This window comes from Lygodium microphyllum, chromosome 28, assembly GCF_053477565.2.
Source record: "Lygodium microphyllum isolate KBCC chromosome 28, Lygodium_microphyllum_v1.1.10, whole genome shotgun sequence".
NCBI lineage: Eukaryota > Viridiplantae > Streptophyta > Polypodiopsida > Schizaeales > Lygodiaceae > Lygodium > Lygodium microphyllum.
Window position 1 is genome coordinate 78,663,966 of NC_141162.1, and position 23,833 is coordinate 78,687,798.

At 38.2% G+C, this 23,833-nt stretch overlaps 1 protein-coding gene across 1 annotated transcript; it reads right to left on the reverse strand.

Annotated features, from left to right (window-relative positions):
- Positions 1-1,295: 1,295 nt before the first annotated feature.
- LOC148011642 (putative protein S-acyltransferase 22) lies at positions 1,296-11,501 on the reverse strand. The gene is made up of 9 exons (XM_087670952.1): positions 10,617-11,501; positions 7,988-8,101; positions 7,062-7,442; positions 6,889-6,957; positions 6,714-6,785; positions 3,359-3,487; positions 3,200-3,280; positions 2,930-3,115; positions 1,296-2,774 (listed from the first exon to the last, which is right to left on the reverse strand). Exons 1-9 carry the CDS (start codon positions 10,656-10,658, stop codon positions 2,049-2,051), a joined length of 1,800 nt encoding a protein of 599 aa, XP_087527078.1. The 5' UTR covers positions 10,659-11,501; the 3' UTR covers positions 1,296-2,048.
- Positions 11,502-23,833: the final 12,332 nt, after the last annotated feature.

A 23,833-nucleotide genomic window follows, 5' to 3' on the forward strand; every position in this document is an offset into this window, starting at 1 on the left:
TAATGAAAGTTCATAATATGATCAAATAGACCAACCAAACCACATCCTAAAGTGAAAGTGCACAAGTGAATAGAGCCATCTTTATATTAGTTTAAAATGATATTAAAGAAGCTTATGTTCTCATATTTACAACATACTCTCTATTCCTTACTCAAATTTGGTTTACTACACTATGTTGATTTTTACATCATCTCAAGCTATACAATAACTTTCAACCAAATCTAGAATTGATCCAAATATTCTAAAATTTCATGTAACCCTTTCAAATATAGAGATTTAAGATATAAAACCATATTTAACCACACAATCATACCATAATATTTAGTAAACATATATTCTTATACCAATACAACACACAACAACAATACACTCCATGTAAATGTCAAAGCACAAAGCCTTATAGACTCCTAGAAAAACATTGTCAAAACTATGTGCTACAAGTTTATATTATATATATAAATTGGAATCAACTTGGACAATTGAATGTGCAAGCAACATTGATACATCAACAATATGCACAAGTTGCAGAGAAAACATCATGCAATATTAAAAACACCATCTCACTAAGGAGATAAGTTTATGAAACAAATGACGTTTTGAAAGCTTTGTTGACAACAATCCATTTATCCTTACATACCAATAACACAAGGACAGTGTCATAACAACAATGTCAACTGCATAAAGCAAACAAAGATCAAAACATGCACATAGCAGCCTTATCACCAAACTATACAAAAAAGATCTTCCATGCTAATTCTCTATAACTATAGCTTTTGAACATCATTGATGTGCCCATCTTAATATCAAAACAACATTCACAAATGGAACGTTAGATCAGCCAACCATTTGCTCAATGATGCACCACACTTTAACTTGACAACATCTAGCATTGCTTATGTATTCGCTTTTAATATGTTACATAATCCAATAATACATAATACAACACAATAACAAAACATCAACATCTAAAGATAGGTATCCATGTTCTCCACAAGCAATCGATTGAAGGAACTTAAAAATTACAAGGTGAAAACTCCCCATTTTGCACAATGCTTGAAGCAAAAAAACAAGGAACAGCAATGCCACTAGCTAAAGCTGGCTGCACGTGTCAACCTAGTTAAATTGTTAAGCAAAAATATAATCCATGAAAATTTAGACAAGAAGCACAGTTATGATACTAAGTGACAAATTAGACATGAAAAATGCAACAGCTAAGATGTGAGAAGACCATCGAAAACTAGGAAATCACTACCCGTGGAAAACTCCTCTTAATAGCCGAGATCGAAGCTGCAAAATCAATCGCAATGCAGTGATAGTAGTTATTCACCTGCAAAGAGTGAACGGCTTGTTTGGCCACTGAGTGCCATGTACACGGTATATTCCATTCAGCGGAATTCAATAAACTTAAAGAAGCACACCCTCTCGCAACAAGCGGTTGCGCACGTCCACATGTAGCTTCTGCAGAGAAGTATCTAGGCAATGAATCCCATCATCGCAAGCGGCTCCTGAGCATACAAACCGTTGCCCTTCTGTTTCAGTATATAAATCCATCTGCTGAAACAGCTCAGAATTTACCATCACAAAGACCTGAAATCGGTGGATCTCCATGTGGTGTAATCAGATGCTTCGTCAAACAGACCTTACGTAGCCATCCACCTGTAGTACCCTCATGTTATCAGTCTATTGCAAATAGGGGCTCAGAATAAAACCAAGTGCCTCCATGCAAAGTCTATTTAATCTGCCGAGGAACATATACCACACCCAGTACTGGGAAAGAGAATCCAGCTTGTTTGTTCTGAATGACAGTCCTGCTTGCTCCGACTGTTGCAATACACGTTGTCATCAGTGGAGGATTCACATCGCAGCTCAAAATGGCTGCAAAATTTTAAGATAACCCTTGGGCTGCGCAGTGTGAAGAGCGTACCAACCTAATTGTGAGAACGTTGAAATCTCAACAGACAGATAACCTGTTTGGGCAAGGCCTAGGGGACTGTGGTTGTCTCAAAATCCCATCGTACCTGGATGCCTATCATGTTATGACTCGATCATCACAAGCTATGATGCACAGCAACCACCACCTGAGCGTTCGGTGTGCATGGCACACTTTTAGCACTGGCACTGCCATCTGCACTCTCCTGTCCTGTGTTACCTGGTGTATCAGTACCACACCTCTGCATCCAGGCTTTGTCCATTGGGACAACAAATGAATGTGACAGCTCAGGAACTTCAGGAGAAGCTCCATTGCTATCAGGTGATGAGGCTATTATTCCCCCCATAGAAAATGCATGGCTTGCGTTGAAGGCATTTCTTGCCTCCCTCTGCAGGGGATTGAGCACCTTTCTTCCTCTTTTCACAAGCCCATCCTCATCCCCAGAATCAATGCCACTGCCATCTACTTGCTCAAGGGTATCAACATCAACAGAAGATGGAACATTTCCCATGTGAAGCTCAGCTGTATAGTTTTGGTCTTTATCACTGGGTATCTTACTGGCACTTCTGTCCCCAGTAGAGGCATGGAATTCTACACTACTGCTAGCATTGCTGCTATCAGTCTCTTCAATCAGATCGACGGAGGCAATTGGTCTTAAAACAGATGACCTGTTCCTGGCCTGCCTGGCAGACCTTAAAACATCTTCTTTATTTAAAGATGCAAGTGCCCATGGACTGATTCTTACTGAGGTCTTCCTCCTGTAATGTTCTTCAACAGATGCCTTTGAAGAAACTCCTGAACTGACATCTTTTGGAGAAGATGAGGGTTCAGATGGGTAGACACCCTGCATCAACTCAATCAGAGGAAACTATCAAAATCGATAGATGACACAGAAAAGAGCATTGATCTACTTTGGTGAATGTATACTTGCTCCCTTTTTTTTTTTTGCCACCGGTGGGGGGGGAGGGGGGGGTTGGTGACATGTCCCATACGACCTACCTCATGGTCAAAGAAGAATCTTGGAGGTGTGCACCAAGCTCGCCCTTGCAAACCTGCAGCAGAACTAGCAGCACTAGCTGTTCCCATAGAGCTAACTGGTGAGGTGATTGGACTCTCAGCAAACTCACCAGCTGCCTTTTGCTCTTGCTCCCGCATGGCAACAATATAATCATAAGTAGTAATTCCCTGCCATTATCATACAGCTTTAAGAAACGATGGATGAAAAAAGAATGGCGAAATCCAGCAGAAGAAGAGCCTTTGAATGTGTACCTTCTTGATTAGTAAAAGATGGAAACACAGGAGTTGACCTAGAGGGTATGTTGCTGTCAAAGCCAAAATTGTGCACATAGCCTACAAGATTTCACCCAATTACATTAAATACAATTAGACACACTTACTTAAAGATGCACTCTCCTAAGAGCGACTTACCACCACAACAACATATGCCACAGGTGAAAAGCTGCTGCCCAACTTTGACGCAATTACATCCTCGAAGAACCTTAAGTTTAGGAAGTAATGGATCACCACCCATAATCCAACTGACCACTGGGAAATAAGCTGTCAAACCACAACCACAGTAGGAATCTATATGAGTATACCGGTGTCTCATTAAAAGCTGAGCTAAATTAAAGAGAGAAACAAGTTAAGAATACCCCACAATGCTGAAAACTGATCTTTGAGACGTTAGCATGCCTGAAGTCTAAAAAGGAGAGCAGCCCAATGCGTAGGATGCATGCTCTGAGCAACACCAATCACAAAGGAATCTTCCATTTCGATAAGCTGTCCATTGTAAAAGATAATAACAAAGGCCCTCACAAGACTTTGCAGATGGATTAATCAGCTGTTTTCTTCCCAAGAGAATACACACTCACAACAGCGGGTGCCATCCCATTCCAAAGAGCTTGCAAGACACAGTGGTTCATCCTTTTGGCAATGTACTGGTTGCACACTAAGTCCTTTGAGAGAAGAACATTGCTAGAACAGGCAACCCATACAACCAGCACCATCAGCCTATGTATGGCCTTCTGATACATGAACGGAAGCTGAATGGACATGCATGCATTGAATATTACCAGCCAATTTTTTGCAAAGTTTTGCCACAGCATCAATAATAGCTTCTAGCTTCAGTGTGCGATCCAACAAATAAATATCCACAAGGATGAACATAAACCTTGAACCAATTGATACACAGAAAGACATATATGATGTTATCAAGTCCACCTCTCCCTCTAGTTTTATAATGGATATAGCCATAAGATTATCTTAAAGGCAGTTGAACAACCCTGGTTCTTTCATTGGATAAGAAAGCACTAGTAACTCAAGTATCAAAATGCACAATCTAAACTTGCTACGACTTGGAATTAAATGTTACACTAGCCTAACGTCTTCTCACATGCATGACGGGAAAAACATGCAGTGTGCACTCCTGTGGTTTTGGAGACATTCACAGCTGCTGCTGGTGTCGAGTTGGTCAAATTCTACACTAATTTCTGCAACAAATCTGCAGCTCTTAGGGACTGGGGAACTGCACTAGAGAGGCAAGAAAAGAGGGGAGAGCCTTCCTGCATGAGGGCTTTCTCTTCATTACTCATGAAGTCATGGAGTCCCAATCAACACAAAAACCTTTGGCAAACAAGAACATTTGGTGAAATGAAGTGCTGCCAGATTGAGGAATCAGGCATGAACAATGAAGATAGTTCAGGTGCACAATATGTTTATGGTGCATTTCAAGCATACTGGGATGTGCATCTCACAGAATCCCAGTATAAACGGAAACTCTAGGAATTCTTCCATCCACTCATGGAAACAAATGGTGCATATTTTGCCATGTGCACCGAACAAAACTATCAAAGTTCATTTTGACATCAATGCACAATTGGTTGAGGTAGTTAATTACATAAGAAAGGAACTTCCAGGTTTGGTGGCCTCTTTGGTCAAATGATATGCACCCCCACATGCAATTAGAAGACACATAAATGGGGAGTTTATACATCATATCAAGAGCAATCACTTCGCCCTGATATGCAACCCCACGTGCAATTAGAAGACACATAAATGGACGCCCTCTTCAATAATACGACCATTCTCAAAAAAGTGTCATATGTACTCATTATCACACGGTGCTGATATACAATCAACTGTGCAACTGTGGCTTGGACAGAGAAGATCCATGAAGCCTTCTTAGGTGTAAGAACCGAGCAATTGAGAACATTGCTAATGTTCACTCTTTCCACCAATATCTTGTAACTCCTAGCATAACAAAATGAAAGCTCATATCAGGTCCATTATTTTGAGCATGAATTTCCAAGCAGTGGTCCACACCTGTTACTCTCATTTGTAGCCAGCAAGTCATCCTACCTCTCCATTGTGATTATTGTCAGTGATAAAGCCTAAAAAGCATTAAAGAGGAAAATCGTGTAATCTTCATCCACCTTTTCCTTCAAATTGCCTGCATTCCTTCTTTGCATGTTTAGACACATGGACAATAAATCAGGGAGCTTGCTTCCAACCACCATTAAATTCTTGCTCCCTTTGTAATGGTGACAGGCCATTGTCTTGCAATATATCACAGATGTCAAGACACTGTCTTTAAAGTTGTTCCATTCTTTTATGATGTCAGAACATTGTCTTGGAATGTATCCTACATCCCTACATTTGTAGCACATGTAGGAAAAAGAGGAGAATTCCAGTTGCAAGTGATAACATGAAAGACAAAGGTCAAAATCCAAAGAGAATATCCTAGATAACACATATTCTAATATCTCGTATTGGCAAACAGAAGCCCCTCTTCAGAACATGAAGGAAGAGACTCAAAAGTGCCTCCATTGGATAAACATGCAAAAGAATATGCACTAACAGCCATTTCAGAGTACCCAAGCTAGACAAGAAGACATAAGATCCCTAGGAGAGGCCTCCGAGGCATGGGATAACCAAAATAACCACCTCCCTATCAGGCTCCCGGTAGCCTTCCATACCAACAAGTACTGGTCTCTAGTAAGATATTGTGAATAATAAAACTCTGCCATGAAAATAAATTACTAGATTCTATCACTGCACACAACATCCTGATTCCTTCATCCATGCTTAACCACTGCTTTGTCATGATAAAATTTTCAATAATAGCAAGTGCACACATACACATGCATGCAGACTTCTCTTGTAAGGTGAGACCCCAAAGAGGAGAAAAGCAGAGAGAAAACCTCACAGACACATACACAAATATATATCTCAAGACACAATCTTATATACATATGTTCAGAAATTCAACCAAACATTTGTAAAGCTAGTTGCTGTCAATACCAGCTAGTAAAGTAAGAAAAACCAAAATTCACCAAAAGAAGGAACCATCAAGCTTGTAGAAAGGTTTGGCAAGCTCTACATACCCCAAAACCTGAAATTAATATTTTCTTCCAATTAGGTAAGAAATGATGAAACCCTCATGTCAACAATGGATTTTGAGCCTTCAGAACACTATTTCAATAACCTTAAGCTGAAGGAGGGACTTGCAGGAGCTGTTATGGAAGCAGTTTAGCTATCATTAAGTCTCCCTAAAAATCAAAACCTGATTCTGGTATGCACATGTTCTTGGTAGACTTTTCAAGCTTAATAACAATCAGTGTCTCTACTTTCAGTTTGTGAACATATTTTTTTCCTTTACGCTACCATAAACTGAGCTCCCATCTCTACGTATATTTGGAGCTGATACTTAAATTCTTTAACAAAAGGTGGTCAATGCAATGAAATTTGGAAGATGCAAGGAAGTTGCACAGTTTTGACTAATTACCATTATAAGGCCTGAGACCATTAATGCAAAAAACCCTGTGTAGTTTTTCTTGCCAACGCAATTATTTAGCCACTGCATCACAAGGATAAAAGATAAACTTATTGTTATAGCAATAAATATAGATCATGGAAAGAGTAAAGAAAGTAAGAACATTGCCACAGCTCAGTAGACAAACCCGGCAATGGTGGTCAAAGCCATCTACACACTTGTCACAAACGCGACAATGCTTGCTGCGTATTGAAATCTGACAAAACATTAAAAACGCTAATGAAAGACATTTTCAAGGCTTTCCGAACTTTGCTGCAAGTCAGCAATCATTGGAGACAGCAAGGTTTGCAGAGTCTTTACCTCGGCTTTACACAGACTGCAATAAAGCATCTCAATTTCAGCAGCTGGCATGTTAACATTGGAGCTGGTTATGCACGGTTCAATTGCTTGTGTAACTTTAGCATAAAGGAAGCCAAAGCAGGACATGATAGCGTTCTGCATTAAATTTTCTTTTAAAGCATCTGCTCTCTCAGTGTCATAATGAGAAGAAGATAGCTGCCTCTCAGCCTGAGATCCAGATGTAAGCTCAACAACTTTCCCATTAGTTGTAGAGGACTTCACTGTTGAGCCTAATTTGTTGTTTGCATGAGATGACATGTCAAGCTTCTTGGAATTAAGCACTGCTGGATCAGCTGGATCTTTTGCCACACACCATATGTACAGAACAACAACTGCCACCACCTGATAACAAAAAGCTACCCTGCTAAGCCAACTAAAAGAGGCCGAATCTGAAATATAAGCACCCTCATTAACATAAAGCTACATTAATTGGGACTGGGTTGAAGAACCAAAACACTATTTAAAACACTAAATAAACTGAAAAAGTTAACAGTACACATAATGCCACTGGCCCTCTGCAATCAAATCAGCATTAATATGATACATTCTTGAGCTCTCACAAGACTAGAAATTTCCTTACATCCCAGAGCACGTGAATCATATAGCAGATGATAAGTCCAAATCTCTTGCACTCCTAAATGCAAAGTGCCTCCTTTCTTGGTCACAATGAGTTTCCAACTCAATAGCATATGGAAATCTTGCATTGCTTGAATCAAACATAGAACTATGTACATTTCTCTTGAAGGAACCAAACGTCAAGTATACTAGAGGCCAAAAAACAGCTCTGTTTTTTACACACGTCTCATTCTATCAAAACAAGTTGTACGTACTTAAAAAGCACTAGCAGTAAAAGCATGTGTTGAAATCTCAGAAGCTTGGTTACATACCGTAGGAGTAAACAAGGCAATAGCTATAATCTCCAGAATCTTAGTTCCAACAAAGGGTGCGAAAAACACATAGAAGGCAAACATGAGGGCCAAGAAAACAGCAACAGCAACAACCTGGCATACAGAACGATATAAAATGATTGTCATCTCTCTCTCTCTCTCTCTCTCTCTCTCTCTCTCTCTCTCTCTCTCTCTCTCTCTCTCTCTCTCTCTCTCCTCTGACAATAGAAACCGAATACAAATTTGGATTTGTATTAAGCAAGCGCAGGGCTCGAACTGGACCCTTGGAAGAAAGTGTTGTGATGTGTTGTACTCTGGATGGACTGCCAGGATAGACTACAGGATAGGGCTCAGACTGGCCCCTTAGAAGAAGAAAGTGTTGAGATGTGCTGTCCTCTGGATGGATTAATATATGTTTTTGCAAATGCAACTTGGGATAGCACATTGAATGTATTTTAAGCCTATGTCTGGACTCTGACAACATGTGAGAGGAACAATCTGGAGCTGTTTATAAAAAAAATTATTTTCATATGCTGATGGCTGCCATCACCTTTTCCTCCAAAGTGGTCACCATCTCACCACCACTCTGTACTTTAACTGGAATATTTCTCCAACTTGGTCTAACCATCTTAACCTTAGAATACTCCTATGGCTAGGACTCGAACTCTATCAGCAATGCAATTAGATGATTGTCAAAGTCTATGTATGTTAGCGCGAGTGTACACACATGCATAAATGTCCACATGTGCTTTAGCAAATGCAACTTGGGATAGCACATTGAATGTATTTTAAGCCTATGTCTGGACTCAGACAACATGTGAGAGGAACGATCTGGAGCTGTTTATAAAAAAAATTCCTTTCATATGCTCATGGCTGCCATCACCTTTTCCTCCAAAGTGGTCACCATCTCACCACCACTCTGTACATTAACTGGAATATTTCTCCAAATTGGTCTAACCATCTTAACCTTACAATCCTCCTATGGCTAGGAATCGAACTCTATCAGCAATGCAATTAGATCATTGTCAAAGTCTATGTATGTTAGCGCAAGTGTACACACATGCATATATGTCCACATGAGTGAGTGCACACACTTGCACACACTCGTATGTACATATCAATTACGCAATTGCCATGATAGCAGTCCTCCAGCTCAGTGCAACTTTCAAAATTGCATGCATATACATGTCTCTGAAAAGGGTAGATATATGCCCTTCTTTTGGTGGGAAAATAAATGTACCAATAAATAAAGTGGCTGAAAATGCAGGTGAATGCAGCCTAAAAAGTTCAAAAACACTTATGGAAACTTTCATACTCCAATTCAATTGTGCAGGGCTTTACATACACACTTTTCCTGATAAACTGATACGATTCAATTACATGAATGTGCACACACACACATACATGTGTAAATATACACACGCTTGCATACATGTGGATGTTTATGGGCATAAATGGAGATATATGAATACCTGTGTGTCCTTGTGTCCAGATTCACATATACCGCGACCTTACATGTATGCTAAGATGAGGAAATTCTCACTGAATGCTGGTACTACCCAAATGAAGGAAAATAAAGTTTTTATTCAATAACTACAGCCTTTGTGAGCACATTTTCAAAACACATGAAAAACTACAAAAGTCCAGTTTCTGATCTTCAGGCTAGTGAAGGAAGCATTACTATCCATTTTTTATCAATTCATCCTATTCAGCAGAATCATGACCACATTGCTATCACAGAATGCATAAGTATCCCTATGGCAGATGTCATAAGCAATACTCCATCGGCTGTAGAAAGAAATGAGATTATGTCGTGGGTGGGTGTGTGTGTGTGCACCTTTCACTTTGTTAAATTGTTAAATCACAGACATATATCCCTATGGCAGACGTCATAAGCAATACACCATCGGCTGTAGAAAGAAATGAGATTATGTCGTGGGTGCGTGGGTGGGTGGGTGAGTGTGTGAACGTGTACTCATACGCATGCACATTTCTGTATGTATGCATGTGTCCTTTATGTATATACGATACAATATACGTATGTATGGTGACATTTCCCATGGGATAGTGCTACTCTGGTTCTTTAGAAGTTGGTATGTATACATGCATTTCTCAAAAAGATAGATAGACACACTCACACACATATATACATACACGTGCACAAATACAAGTGTGCTGGCACACAAGTGGATATTTGTGTGTATAAATATCTACGCATAAAACTACAGTTTGCATTCAGATTCATGTATATAAGAGACTCCTTACTGAATACAGTCACTGCGCAAATGAACAAAAAACAAATCAACAAGCACAGCCTTTGTAAGTACATTTCTGAGGCATACGAAAACTTAGTGCGCAATATTACTTAACCCACAATGTTCATGCGTGCAATAGCTATTTTTCTGCACTTTCAAGCACTGTTCACTTGTTGAATCGGATGGACATAAATGGCATATTTGAAACACCAGTCATTCATAGCATATTTGAAATATCGGCCCTCCTCGAGAACCATATTCTTATCAAGGAATGTATAAATGTTCATATCACAGATGTGATAAGCAATATTTCGTCAGCCTTACAAAGAACGGCGATATTTGTTCCTGGAATGCCAATAAGGAAAAAGCGGTACCTGAAGAGGATGGTAGGGAAGCTGCCATCCATGCCTCCGCATGTTGCCTCGCAGGATGACCCTCAAACTTTGCTCTGGCCTTCCTCGCACTTGAAAGCAAGGCAACCCCACGCCGACAGCAAGCACTTTAATGAGAAATGCAGCCCTTCAGCATCCATGCCTAGAAAATGCTTGTCCAAATCCAGGCTTCGAAATGCAAACAATCTGTTTCTGTTGGTAGAAGCTCCATTTCTATTGGGAGACTATCCGTTCAATAAGAATGCAAAGCCCTTTTCAAAATGAATCCCCGAGTTACCAATGCGCCATCCATTTCTGTTAGGAAAAGCTCCATTGCTGTGGAGACAGGCTCCAGTAGACGGACATGCAGACTCCTTTCTCGAAGTGAAACCCCGACTTAGAAAGGCAGCCAATCCGTATCTATTGAGAAGAGATCCATTTCTGTTGACAGCTGCTCTATTTCTGTTCAGGAATGCTCCATTTCTGTTTTGTAAAGCACCATTAGAAAGCAATGTAGAGTCCTTTCTTGAGATGAAACCTTAAGCAGGTTAAGGTATTTTGTATCTTGATAAGAAGACGGCAGACGGGCCTTCTCGAAGAAGAATGAGAAGAGTGGTTGGCACCTTTCTCGCCGGATAAGGAGACGAGACACAGGCAATCTCTTGTGAGAAGGTAAAGCAGGACTTATTACCATTCACAGCGTGAGAAGGTAAAGCAGGGCTTCCTTTGCTCCAGTGTGGAAAGGAGAGGGAGAAGGGAAGGGAAAGGGCGATAGTAAAGAGGTAGCTTTGTGATGAAGGGAGAAGGCGCAGCAGCGGCAGTGAATGGAGAGGATGAGAAGGGAGGAAATGGATAGCTTCTTTATTGTTATTTGTTCACTGATTTGTTGTTGTTGTGTGTCGTCGTCATTATTGCAGCTTACAAAACATGAAGCAAGGCGGGTCCGGAACCCGGATGGATGGCGAGACCCCGAAAAGCTCAATCATGAAACCGCATACGACAACGTAAAGGTAGGTAAAAAGGCTGGTAAATCCCAAACAACCGAAGGGAATAATCAGAAGCTGCAAAAGCCGCCATGGCCAAAACAACAAGACCGAGACCATAATTTATTTTGCCTGGTGGCTAGCGCTACAATAACCTTAGCCTCCATCTTATTATAATCGTTTGTTCTTTAAGCGTGACCTGTCGTAAGGGCATTCTAGTAGCTACAGTAATCACATCCGGGGGTTCTTGCCTCTCCTTGAGGAGGAGTCGGTCCAATGGACATTTTTTAAAAAGACCAAGCCACAATCCCTTAGAAAACAAGGTATGTTGCTGTGCACTCCTAAATTGGACCTCAAATCAACCAAACTACATTGAAAGGAACACTCCAAACATTGCTTCGCCTTCCCACGAGCCAAAGGTAGTGCACAAACTTTTGCTCCATGTAATGCACGAACCCCCTCGATTATTATGGGTTACCAAGCAAACTCTACTGCATAAAGGGACTAAAATTCAGTCACATTTCCTTCATGATGGCACTGTGGGGACTTGGCCATAAAGACTCAAAATGTTCCACAATGCTTACTCCATTCACAAAATGAAAGGGTCTACAATGAGCCTGAATTCCATTCGTGACTAGACCCTCCATTTGAGTAATTTCATTCCCATCTTCTTTGAACTTGAAACTGCTCGAAAAGGGTCATGTCTCCTTTCAAGTGCCGTGGTTTGATTTCCATCTTCTTTGAACTTGAAATTGCCCCAAATGAGGTTGTGCTAACAATACATCAATTCAAGTTATTTCATTTTCAACGTCTCCTTTGAACTTGAAATAACCCTTAATGAGGCCTCAGTCAATTCCGACAATTTCATTCCTATCTTCTTTGAACTTGAATTGCCCCAAATGACACCATGTCTATGCAATCTCAATTCAAGCAAATTCATAACCATCTTTTTTGAACTTGAGGCTACCTTAAATGCACAAGCTCAAGTTGGAAAATTTCATTCCATCTTCTTTGAAATAAACCCCAAAATAAGATTGTGCCAACATGGTTCATTTTGGGCAATTTCATTTCCGTCTTCTTTGAACTTAAAGCCACCCAAAATGAGGTCGTATTGTTCAATGAATATGAATGTGAAACAACCCCAATTTGAGGCCTTGCCAACATCAACTCATTTTAGGCAATGTCATTTCCATCTTCTTTGAACTTGATTTTGGATCTACAAGTATTCACACATTTAAGTACTTGCATTGTGCAGCATTTCAATAATTAAAAGAGTAGTATCTAGTACCATGTTTTCTCAGATATTCACTTGTTTTTAAATTCTCTCAAAAAATATCACTCAAAGAATGGGAGGACTATGCAACAGCAAGAGAAGTTATCTTAGTTAACTACTAACACATTGTAGGTGTTTTCTTTTCTTTTTCTCTCCATGTTTTGAGGGCTTGATTATTTTGCTTATCAACCATCAAAAGTAGTACAATACCCCCTCCCCCTAGGGGGAAACAAAGAACAACAACTAGGCAATGCTCCAATCCATGATATGCACACTTGTTATTTCTCTTTCAATGCAAGGGTTCAGTGAAAATTAGTTTACAATGACTAGTGCATTTGCAATTAGATAATGATTTGAAGGTTAATATGGGAGGCTCTAATAGCCAACATACAATGGTTGTGTGTGATGACAATAGTGACATGCCAAAGCAAGCAATATGGCTAGTTATCGTAGTCCCCACCCCACTTAATCATGGCATGATTTGGTAAAGCAATGCCTTGCTTGAATGCGATGAGTCGATCATCTTAAGGTAGTTTGCATGCTTCCTAGGTAGTGATAGACTACTGGAGATGAGGACAATGATGATGACCATGAGGATCATATGATGCCTTAGCTTGATGATGGATGGTGGCTCTTTGGATGACATGGCAACTATGTGGCACAAAGATGGCTAAGCTTATAAAGCTTTATAATAATTAACATTTTTTAAAATTTTACTACTTATTCTACTTACTTATTAACTATTAAGTAGCTTAGTCAAACTAAGAAAAATATTGAAACATGCCTTTTTTAAACCATCATTTGCCCACCTTAATATAATGTTACCCAAGCATTTCATTATTGACCAAGTCACAACAAAGAGGCATCTTTAGTTCATTAAAAGTGACAAACACTCCTTACTATATGCCACTCATTGGGTATACTTAAGAGAAAGGATTCCTATAGTCACACATAAATACAAATCTCATGCAACATTGGATAGTAGTTGAGGATATATATCTATGGTTTTTCCAAAAAGTCTTTAACCTAAATGGCTAAACATTTTGGTATGTTTTGAATAAAGATCTTTATTTTTCACTTCCTAAGTAGTAACATAAAAAGATTTATATATCTATTAAAAGAAAAGGACAAACGTTGATGCCCAAACCACAATCAAGCTAGGAGAAGTGTTAATGGATTGCTACAAAGAAACATGCTCCATGTCCAAAGTCTCCTAAATTGGGTTGTTCAAGATTGAAAGGTTGGAGAGACCAAATGCAACCTCAAATATGTGAAGAACGCAAAAGGTGATGAGATGTAGCCACAAAGGAATAAGAACTACAACTTCGAGATGGCCCATCAATTGGAGACCTAGCATGGAGGAGGAGGAGGATAGTGTTTGACAAGAGTAGATTTGTGAATTAAAAGGGTGGTTAGGTAACCACCCAAATATTTGCCCACTCCTTTTAGAAGGGCACATCAATCAGTATAAAATAGATGTGGGTGGTGATTGGCCATAATTAACTCCTTTTAATAAAATGATCCTATTGGATCCACATGCTTGCTACACCCTTTGACTTTGTTGCCAATCACCTCTAGCTATTGACAACTATTGGGGCTTGTCTAAAAATCTCTACTTATGGATTGATTGATCAAGTCAACCTCAATTGTAGGGAGTGTGTAAGGATCGCCTACCCACCATGCTTCACTTCAAAAAAATTTATGAGTTGCTTTCCTAGTTGTTGTCTACCTAATTAATCTTTGATGTGTAATAAGGCCTAAGGATATTTGTGCAAGTTGCAGTCGAGCTCCAAGGATGCATGACAACTAGGCCAAGAAGTTATAACTCTCTCTCTCTCTCTCTCTCTCTCTCTCTCTCTCTCTCTCTCTCTCTCTCTCTCTCTCTCTCTCTCTCTCTCTCTCTCTCTCTCTCTCTCTCTCTCTCTCTCTCTCTCTCTCTCTCTCTCTCTCCACATGCTAAGGGGAAGGTATTTCCACATGTAGAGAAGAAGGCAAGGCCTAAACCTCAATTGCTTCTTAACAAAAAGGAATTATTACTTTATGAATATCCTTAGGGCAAGGTGGGCAATGATATGGCACCTATTGATGGTCCCTCAAATAATTCACCAAAGCGGTGGTTTACTAGTATCCATTTGAACTACTATGATGGAGATGCAAAAAAGTGTTAAGGAAATTTTGTGGGGTTTCAACCATTGTAAGCAATCTTTGCTCATTTCTTGAGCAAATCTCATTGTGAAGCAAAGTGGGTGAGGCTTAGATGAAAGAGCATAGGCATGCCAATTTTGTGATTGTGGCACGAATCCAAATGCAATTAGCTAATCCCAAGGTGACACATCATTTCGAGGTCATCACTTCATCTTTCTAGATGCTACATAATTGGCACCTGCATGCCTCATAAAAGTGCCACATTATTAAGGGACGCAACTTTTTTGGCTTCCTTGTCCTAAACTACCTCAATGTGTAATCATGCCTAGCCTATTTAGGTATAATGTTCCTCTATTGTGTAAGGAATTTAGACAAATGAGCGATTAAGATTGGAATGAGAGTTCATCTACTATATCAAGTCATGCAACTTAGGGTTGATCATATTAGGATTGTGGACTATTGGTTGGTTGCCATTTTTTAGTTGCTATTTGATATTGCAATATGACGATTTTAGACTTTAGACAAAAGCTTACCCAAGAAATGGGAGCAATATTTTCCACAAAAGGGTATTCCAAAATGTGGGTTTTGTCATTTGAGTAAATTTGATTGTTCCCACTTGGGGTTTTAGAAATTCACTAATAGACAACCTACCTATCATGATCTCCCCATGTGTGTGATTTACGCACTCCCTACTACAAGCAAACGATGAATTTATTACAAACCATACCATTATATGGAGAGAGAGAGAGAGAGAGAGAGAGAGAGAGAGAGAGAGAGAGAGAGAGAGAGAGAGAGAGAGAGAGAGAGAGAGAGAGAGAGAGAGAGAGAGAGAGAGAGAGAGAGAGAGAGAGAGAGAGAGAGAGAGAGAGAGAGAGAGAGAGAGAGAGAGAGAGAGAGGATTGCTCAAAGGGTTTCAAGGAATGGCAAGCATGGTGTTTGAGACTTTAAGGGTGTTTCCTTAGGAACAAAAGGAAGCTAGTAGAGATGTTTGGACTTGAGTGTAGGTATAGATGGTGATGCACATGTGTGCACATGCACATGTGCACACACACAGAATTAGTTAAAGTATGTTGAACATAGTGATTGAAAGATCAATGATGTTTGCCTATGAAGTGAAGGAAGCTAAATATGCTTGTACTTGCATGTAGATATAGATGGTGATAACATATTGAGAGAGTGATAGGAGAACATTTACAACTATTGATGACTTTACCTCTTGGATGTAACTTACTTGTGTATATTTAATAAATATTTGAAATGGAATGGTTTTATTCTACTGAGGCCTCTCATCAATGTGTTTATACAAACTATACAAAAAGTTAAAATAGAGCTAGATTTATTGACATAATCATCATTGTTCAAGAAAATAATTCACAAGAAATCATCTAATAAGCAAGTTTCAAAATTTCAAACCTTGACAATAAGTCTCTCAAATATGAGAACTAAGAGAATGATTCAAAAATAAATTAATTGTTTTTAGACTTCTTTGCATTTCTTATGTTAAAGAATGAGTGTGATACATGCCATAAAAATCACAACACATTTCGTTGTTGTAGAGCAATAACAATCAATCCTCACAAAGTGCATAACACTTTGTAGTGTATCATTTTGCAAGCTATGTGGGTAATCAAGCTACAAATCTTTTGTCCATGGTTTACTTTTAGTGGCAAAACTCATGATTAATTGCAAATTTCCTTGTCTTAAGTGACTAATAGCATAAGAACATGAGTAGAACTCATTTAATTTTAAAGAAAAAAGGTGGGCATGTTTTTGGTGGTTTAGGATATATAACATTTTGTGCATCTAGCTAATTATTGTTTAGTTAAGATATCTCAATGTATCTAAGAATAGTCTAGAGAAGTAGAGAAGACTATCACTCATATGGGTACATGTTAGTCAAATGAACGGTGTCCAACATGCATGTCCCAACATTGACATGCATGTGATTTGTGAGTGCAAATTTTAAAATCTACAAATCAATGTATTTGAACACAATCAAAGTGCATAGTGCCTTCCTAACAATCTCTCTTGAGATGCTCTCTATCATAGCAAAATAAAATCCGAAGCCTCAATAGGGTGAGTTGTATTACCATGGTTCCATTGTTTATGCCTCATTATCTTGAACTTTTAGGATAAGCTCTTTCTTTTAACCATGTATTTAACAAAGATGTATACCATATAGTGTTCATGTGTTCCACAATAACTACTAATCCACATACTTCAATACATACCTATATGTCTCTAGTGTTTAGATCAATCCCATTTTCAAGTTGGTGCTCTATAGCAAATCCTCACCAAACCACACTACAAAAAATATATCTATTTGGTGGATTCCCCATGCATTGTCTTGAGTGAAAACAAAAAGTCCACTTGTCATAACATATAAAGGATTTCATGGCTCCCTGTGCCCTCACATGAAGCATCATGCATCACCCCAAAGCTAAAAAAAAAGTGATTGAATGGTGGTGTTACTCATTGACTACAAACTCTTGTGCACACTACACCTACTACCATATGTACTACTATTTTATAATAATTGATCATATTAGCCCTTAGTTCTTTTATGTGGTAAGATAAAACTCTAACTCAATATGCTCCAACAAGTCATGCATCACTTGCTACAATGATGAAATGCACTTTAAGTTTCGACTATGAAATAACAATAAATTTAATAACAATTATATTGTCACACATTGTAATAACAAAATGCATGTATTATTTAAGCATATTTACTTGAAGGGTAGACATGTATATAGAACCTAACACTTGAAAGGATTAAAATTTTTAAGGAACGCATAAATATTGTCAACATATCTCTCTAACTTTTTATGAGTTTTCAAGAGTATTGAAGATCTATAACTCTCATATGACTATTATAAAAAGATAAGAACATCTCTCTCAAGCTGGCTTCAAAAGTGAAGGGTCCTAATACATGGAGACAACATAGTGGTACATGTATCTAGTGTCCCAATCTAACTTTTACATTTTAACACTTTAGATTAACTTAAAGATGGCTTTCCATAAATTGTTATATCCCCTAACACATCTTGGATCTTCAATATTATGTTAAGAAGGAAGAACCAAAGCTAATTCCCAAAGAACAAATATCCAACTAAATCTAGGTGATAACCTTCTCAAAGAACCAATATCTAACAAATCTAGGTGATAACCTCCACACTTTATATCTCTTTTTTATTTCTCTATATTTTTCTATTTTAACATCTATTTAACCTCTATCAAGTATTGTAAAGAGAACATAATTCCTCATTAATGCAAAATATACAATGTATTCTTTCACTTTCAACCTCTATGTGTGTGTGTGTGTGTGTGGCCCCCCTCTCTCTCTCATGTTTAGATTTGATGTGCTTGGAGGCCAATTGTGTGGAGAATTTGGTGGGCCCACCTAAGTGTCAGGCATACCTTGGGTGGTTGTGGAAGGGCTAGATGTAGATCATGTTCTTACAATCTCATCAATGGAAGCAACAACATGGTGATGTGATACGACATGAAACGTATGTGTGTGTGGTGAATAGCATCAATGGAATGCTTACTAAAAAATACAATATAGATAATGATGACCTTGTTTTATCTCAAATCCACAATCTACTTGACTATGGCATCATGAAATAAGACAAAGTGCTCCATGGTAATTCCACCAAATACCAAGCTTGAAATGTTTATTCTATTTTATAACATAGTGTATGTACATATGCCTCGATAGTTGAGATTCATATGACAAATGGTGAAAAGTGTTAACATGATACTCATAATCCATGCTAAAGTACATCCATCCATGAAAATATGATTTAGGTATTACATCTATTTCTCAAGTATGGGTTACATCAATCAATGACAATATGCTTTAGGTAATACGTATATTTCTTGAGCAATATTTGTATTAGCTTAGGATAGTTCTTAAAGTTAAATTTATACTATCCCTAGGAAAAGATCAAAAAATTGTATTTTTGGATGAAATTAGGAGCTTTATGTAAGTGGGATCATGTTTACTTGAAGTTTATTTGTAGGTTAAATTAAACTAGCGTTTCGTGCATGCGTGCACGAAATGCTAAGCTGCTTCGAAGCAGCGAGCAAAGTTGATGTGCTATCGCACGACAACTTTGCTCAACAATTCATTTCTCATCTTTCTCTCTCCTCTTTTTCCTCTCTGTTTCTAATTTTTTAATTTACTCTCTCTCTCTCTCTCCTCCCAAATTCCTTATGTCTAATTCTCTCTTTCTCTCTCTCTCTCTCTCTCTCTCTCTCTCTCTCTTTGCCTTTTATTTTAGTTTATTTTTCTCCTCTCTTGGTTCTCTCTCCTTTTATTCTCCCCCTCTCTCCTCTCTTTTCCTTCTCTCTCCGTCTCCTCTTTTTTCCTTTTTTTTCTTCTCTCTCTCTCTCTCTCTCTCTTTCTCTCTCTCTCTCTCATTCTTCTCATTCTTCTTCTTTCACTTTCTTCCCTCCAGTCTCTCTCTTAAAGTATGCAAATTTTATATTTTCCCTATATATAATTCTCTCTTTATGTTTATATTCTCTCTCTTCTTCTCCTCTCTCTCCCTCTCCGCCCCTTTTTCTTCTCTTCCCCTTTCTTCTAATTTTCATTTTTTTCTTCTCTCCCTCCCTCTCTTTTAAATTTTATATTTTTCTTCTCTCCCTCTCTCTCTTTTAAATTTTATCTTTTCTCTCACTATCTTCTCTCCCTCAAAAAATATTTAAATTTAAAAAATAATTTTCTCTTTTCTCTTTTTCCCCATCTACCTTCCCCTTTTCCTCTTTCTTTTTCTTATTCTTATTTTCTCTCTTTCTTTCTCTCTCTATCTCTCTATCTCTCTCTTTCTCTCCCCATCTTCTCTCTTTTCCTTCTCTCTCCTCTTTTTTCCTTTTTTATTCTTCTCTTTAAATCTTTTTCTTCTCTTTCTTTTAAATTTTATATTTCCTCTCTCTATGTTCAAATACTCTCTTTTTCTTCTTATTTTCTCTCTCCTTTTCTTCTCTCTGTCTCTCTCCCCCATCTCTTCTCTCTTTTCCTTTTTTATTTTCCTCTCTTTTAAATTTTATATTTCCTCTCTTTATAAAATTTTCTCTCTGTTCCCCCCTCTCTCTCTCTCCTTCCCTCTCTTCTTTTTTGCTCTTTGTATATTTCTCTCTCTCTCTCTCTCTCATAGATTAAACTTTTCTCTCTCTCTCTCTCTCTCTCATAGATTAAAAAGTTTAATCTATGAGAGAGAGAGAGAGAGAGAGAGAGAGAGAGAGAGAGAGAACCTAGACCCTACACATGAGAGAGGGGGGAGGGGGAGAAGAAAAATGATTAATTTGAAAAAGACTATTCTCTTTCCTCTTTTCCCCCCTTCTCTCTCCGTCTTCTTCTTTTTATCATTTTTCTTCTTCTTCTTATTCTCTCTCTCTCTCTCTCTCTCTCTCTCTCTCTCTCAAAGTGTGTGAAAAATTATGTTCGAAAAACTTTAAATTAAAAAAATATTTTAAGATACTTAATTAAAAGAAAAGTTTAAATTAAAAAAGTTCTCAAAGTGTGTGAAAAATGATGTTAGAAAAAAATTAAAATATTTAATTAAAAGAAAAGTTTAAATAAAAAAGTTTAATGAGAGAGAGAGAGATAGAACATAGGCCCTACACATGAGAGAGAGAGAGAGAGAGAGAGAGAGAGAGAGAGAGAGAGAGAGAGAGAGAGGAGGGAGGAATTTAATTAAAAAGGGGAGGAGGAAAAGAAAGAGAGAGATTATAAGTGTGTGTGTGAGAGAGGAGGGGGTTTTAATTTAAAACATGGAGGTGAGGAGGGGGGGAGGGGGGGGACAGGAGGCTTTAATGAAAAAAAGGAGGGGGAAGAGAAAATGAGAGATTACACATGAGAAAAAGGGGAGGGGAGGGGGTTTTGATTGAAAAAGGGAGGTTTGGAAAAGGGGGTGGGTTCGAGAAGCCATCTGGAGGTTCGGGGCTTTCTGAACCTATAGCGAAAATAATATAGTAATAAGATAGGTGTAGAAATTGGAAGAAAACATATAAGCGGAGATTGATTTAACAAGTATCTTAGACCTAGCAACATGGGCCATGGCATAGTAGTACACTTGATAACAAAGAAAAAGAAACTTTGTGCACACACACATTCTCATTGGATCATACATTTACTACATATAAACATTACACTTTCTTCTTCTTTTTGAACATGACAACATCAAAATTTGAACTTGGTACTATTAAACATCATAATCATGAACACTACATGTAACAATGTGATTGCATGTGAGTTGGTTTTATTTTACGTCTTTAAAATATGTTAAAGTGAATTGCATTATGTATGTTCGTTAAAAGGCTCTTATTATAAGCATGATTTATAATCCAACATCTCATCATTCTAGATGGTTCTTAAAAGGTTGTTATTGAAGTATTATCATCCAAAATTATTTATCATATATTATTTGAATATCAGAGCTTAAAGTATTTATCATTTATCACTTGCACGATAACTAGATTCTATATGAGCCCATGTAAGTACTTTTATGACACAAGATCATATACTTGTTCTTGTGAAGGTCAACTCATTCAAACTTTGCATTTTGTTTTCTATCTCCCAAAGCTTTGGCATGACGAGACACCATCAATCTAGTGAAATATCAATTTTCAATCACAAAATTCTCGATTACACCATCTCAAATCTCAATCGGCTTTAGCTTTTATAAATGGAAACAATCCAAAATGTGTTGAATGTTGGTTTTGTTATACTTTTAAAATTCTTCATTATTTGAAGTTCCTCTATCATTTTTTCAATTTCACATGTTGAGATTATGACTTATACCCCTCAATAGTGTACTAATTAATTGTCAGATTTTATGGACTTGACTTGGAAAACAATATGGAACTCACATTTAGGTTGCACCTATATTATATATAAGCATTAGGGTCTAGTTGTGACAAATATACAGTTGAAACTTGGATCAGAAAAATGCAACTTAGAAGCAACACGTGGTGAGTTAACATTAGTTAGCACCTCATGTCTAAAACAACAAATAAGACATTGCTAGATTGTCTTTAGAAAATAGTCTAATGCATATATTTTTATCATCGACAATGCTTGATTTAGATAGATGGATCAAGGACTAAGTTGAGCCAGCCTTAATTGAGATTTGTATGTATACTAAGATGTAAATGGATGGGACAAAGAAACTTTGTCCCTACATGCATGTGGTCTTTGATGAAGATAATGAAATAATCATTTTCCTTATTTCTAGCATGTGAGCAAGCTCTCTTCTTCATCTCTTACTACTCTCATCTCTAGTCTTATCAGGATTTGTTCAATCTTAAAGTTATGATGTAGAAGGTGTTCACACACACACACACACACACACACACACCAAGGATGATAAAAACTAATATTGCATTATGTTGCTTTGGTGCACAACAATGAGGTTACTCTCTCTTCGTACTCATGCCTCTTTTTTTGGTATAGGAGAGTGAGAAGAGAGTAGCCTCATGTGGCCATACACCCAAGCATAACATATTATTAGTTTTTATCATCCTTTGAGTATGAACATATATTATTATTTATGTATATGTGCAAACGATTTCTACACCGTCAAATAGCATTTAATAAGGGCCAAAGGTTTGGGGGTGTACCTTCAAAAGGTGAGTGAAAGTTGGAAGCACGAGTGGAAGTAAGAAGAATACAAGAGATATGGAGGTTCAAGCAAGAAGAAAGAGACCAGTGTGTGGAAACTCCAACAGTCACAATGTGTGACATGCCTTCCCTTATTCTATTTATCACTAAAATAATAAAGAATAAAGTGATAGTGGTGGGTGTTTGCCACCTATAATGTATACGTGTGTGGGTATATATACAAGTAGATGTAGGCAACTAGACACAAGTGGCCTTTAACTCCCAAATGACCTCCCACTTAAAGGCGAATGTGCCTTTGTGAGGAGTAAAAGAAAAAAGAAAAAGTACAATATGTACATAGAGTACAATAGGATGAGGAAAGACATCATCTCATCCTATGCCCATCAACCTCCTAAGTGTTGGAGGTAAAGGCGCATGTGCCTAGCCACATGTGTATTAGTTACACTAATAGTACTCGTATACATGTACACTACAGGTTGCGGATGCCCATCATTGTCACTTCATCCTTTATTCTTTTAATGACATTTGAATAAAGAAAAGGCTAGTCACACATTGTAACTGTCGGAGTTTCCACATCTTCTCTCTCTCTCTCTCTCTCTCTCTCTCTCTCTCTCTCTCTCTCTCTCTCTCTCTCTCTCTCTCTCTCTCTCTCTCTCTCTCTCTCTCTCTCTCTCCCCACCATAGCTCTTACTTTCGTGCTTCCACTTTAGGGCTCACTCCCTTCAATTGGTATCATAGCTCTTGCTTCCATTTAGGTTCCTTCATTGGCAGCCATGGCTTCTCATTTGAAGGTATGCTTTTGATACTCAGTGTCTTCCAGGCTACCTCTAGCTGCATTGGACCTCTTCCAAGCCTTCCTTGGCAACCCTTGGAGCTTGCCTTGCCCCCCATTTTTCTCAACGCACTTTGCAACACCCCCAGGATAGCAGGCTGTGTGATTTGTGTCTGTTTCTAGCCTAATCTTCCTTGCTTACCTCAACTACTCCTCTAGTCTCTAAAAGGCTCCTAGTGCTCTTAGCAATCTTGGTTATCATCATTAGCAACACCTCTTGACACTTGTATTCTTCATTGGGCATCGATCTTGAGCTCTACATTCATTGTCATTGCTATTCACAATTTTGGGACAACCTGTCCTGAGTTCTACATTGCCTCTACATGCTTATGTGATGCTTCTACTGATGCCCATCGGTAT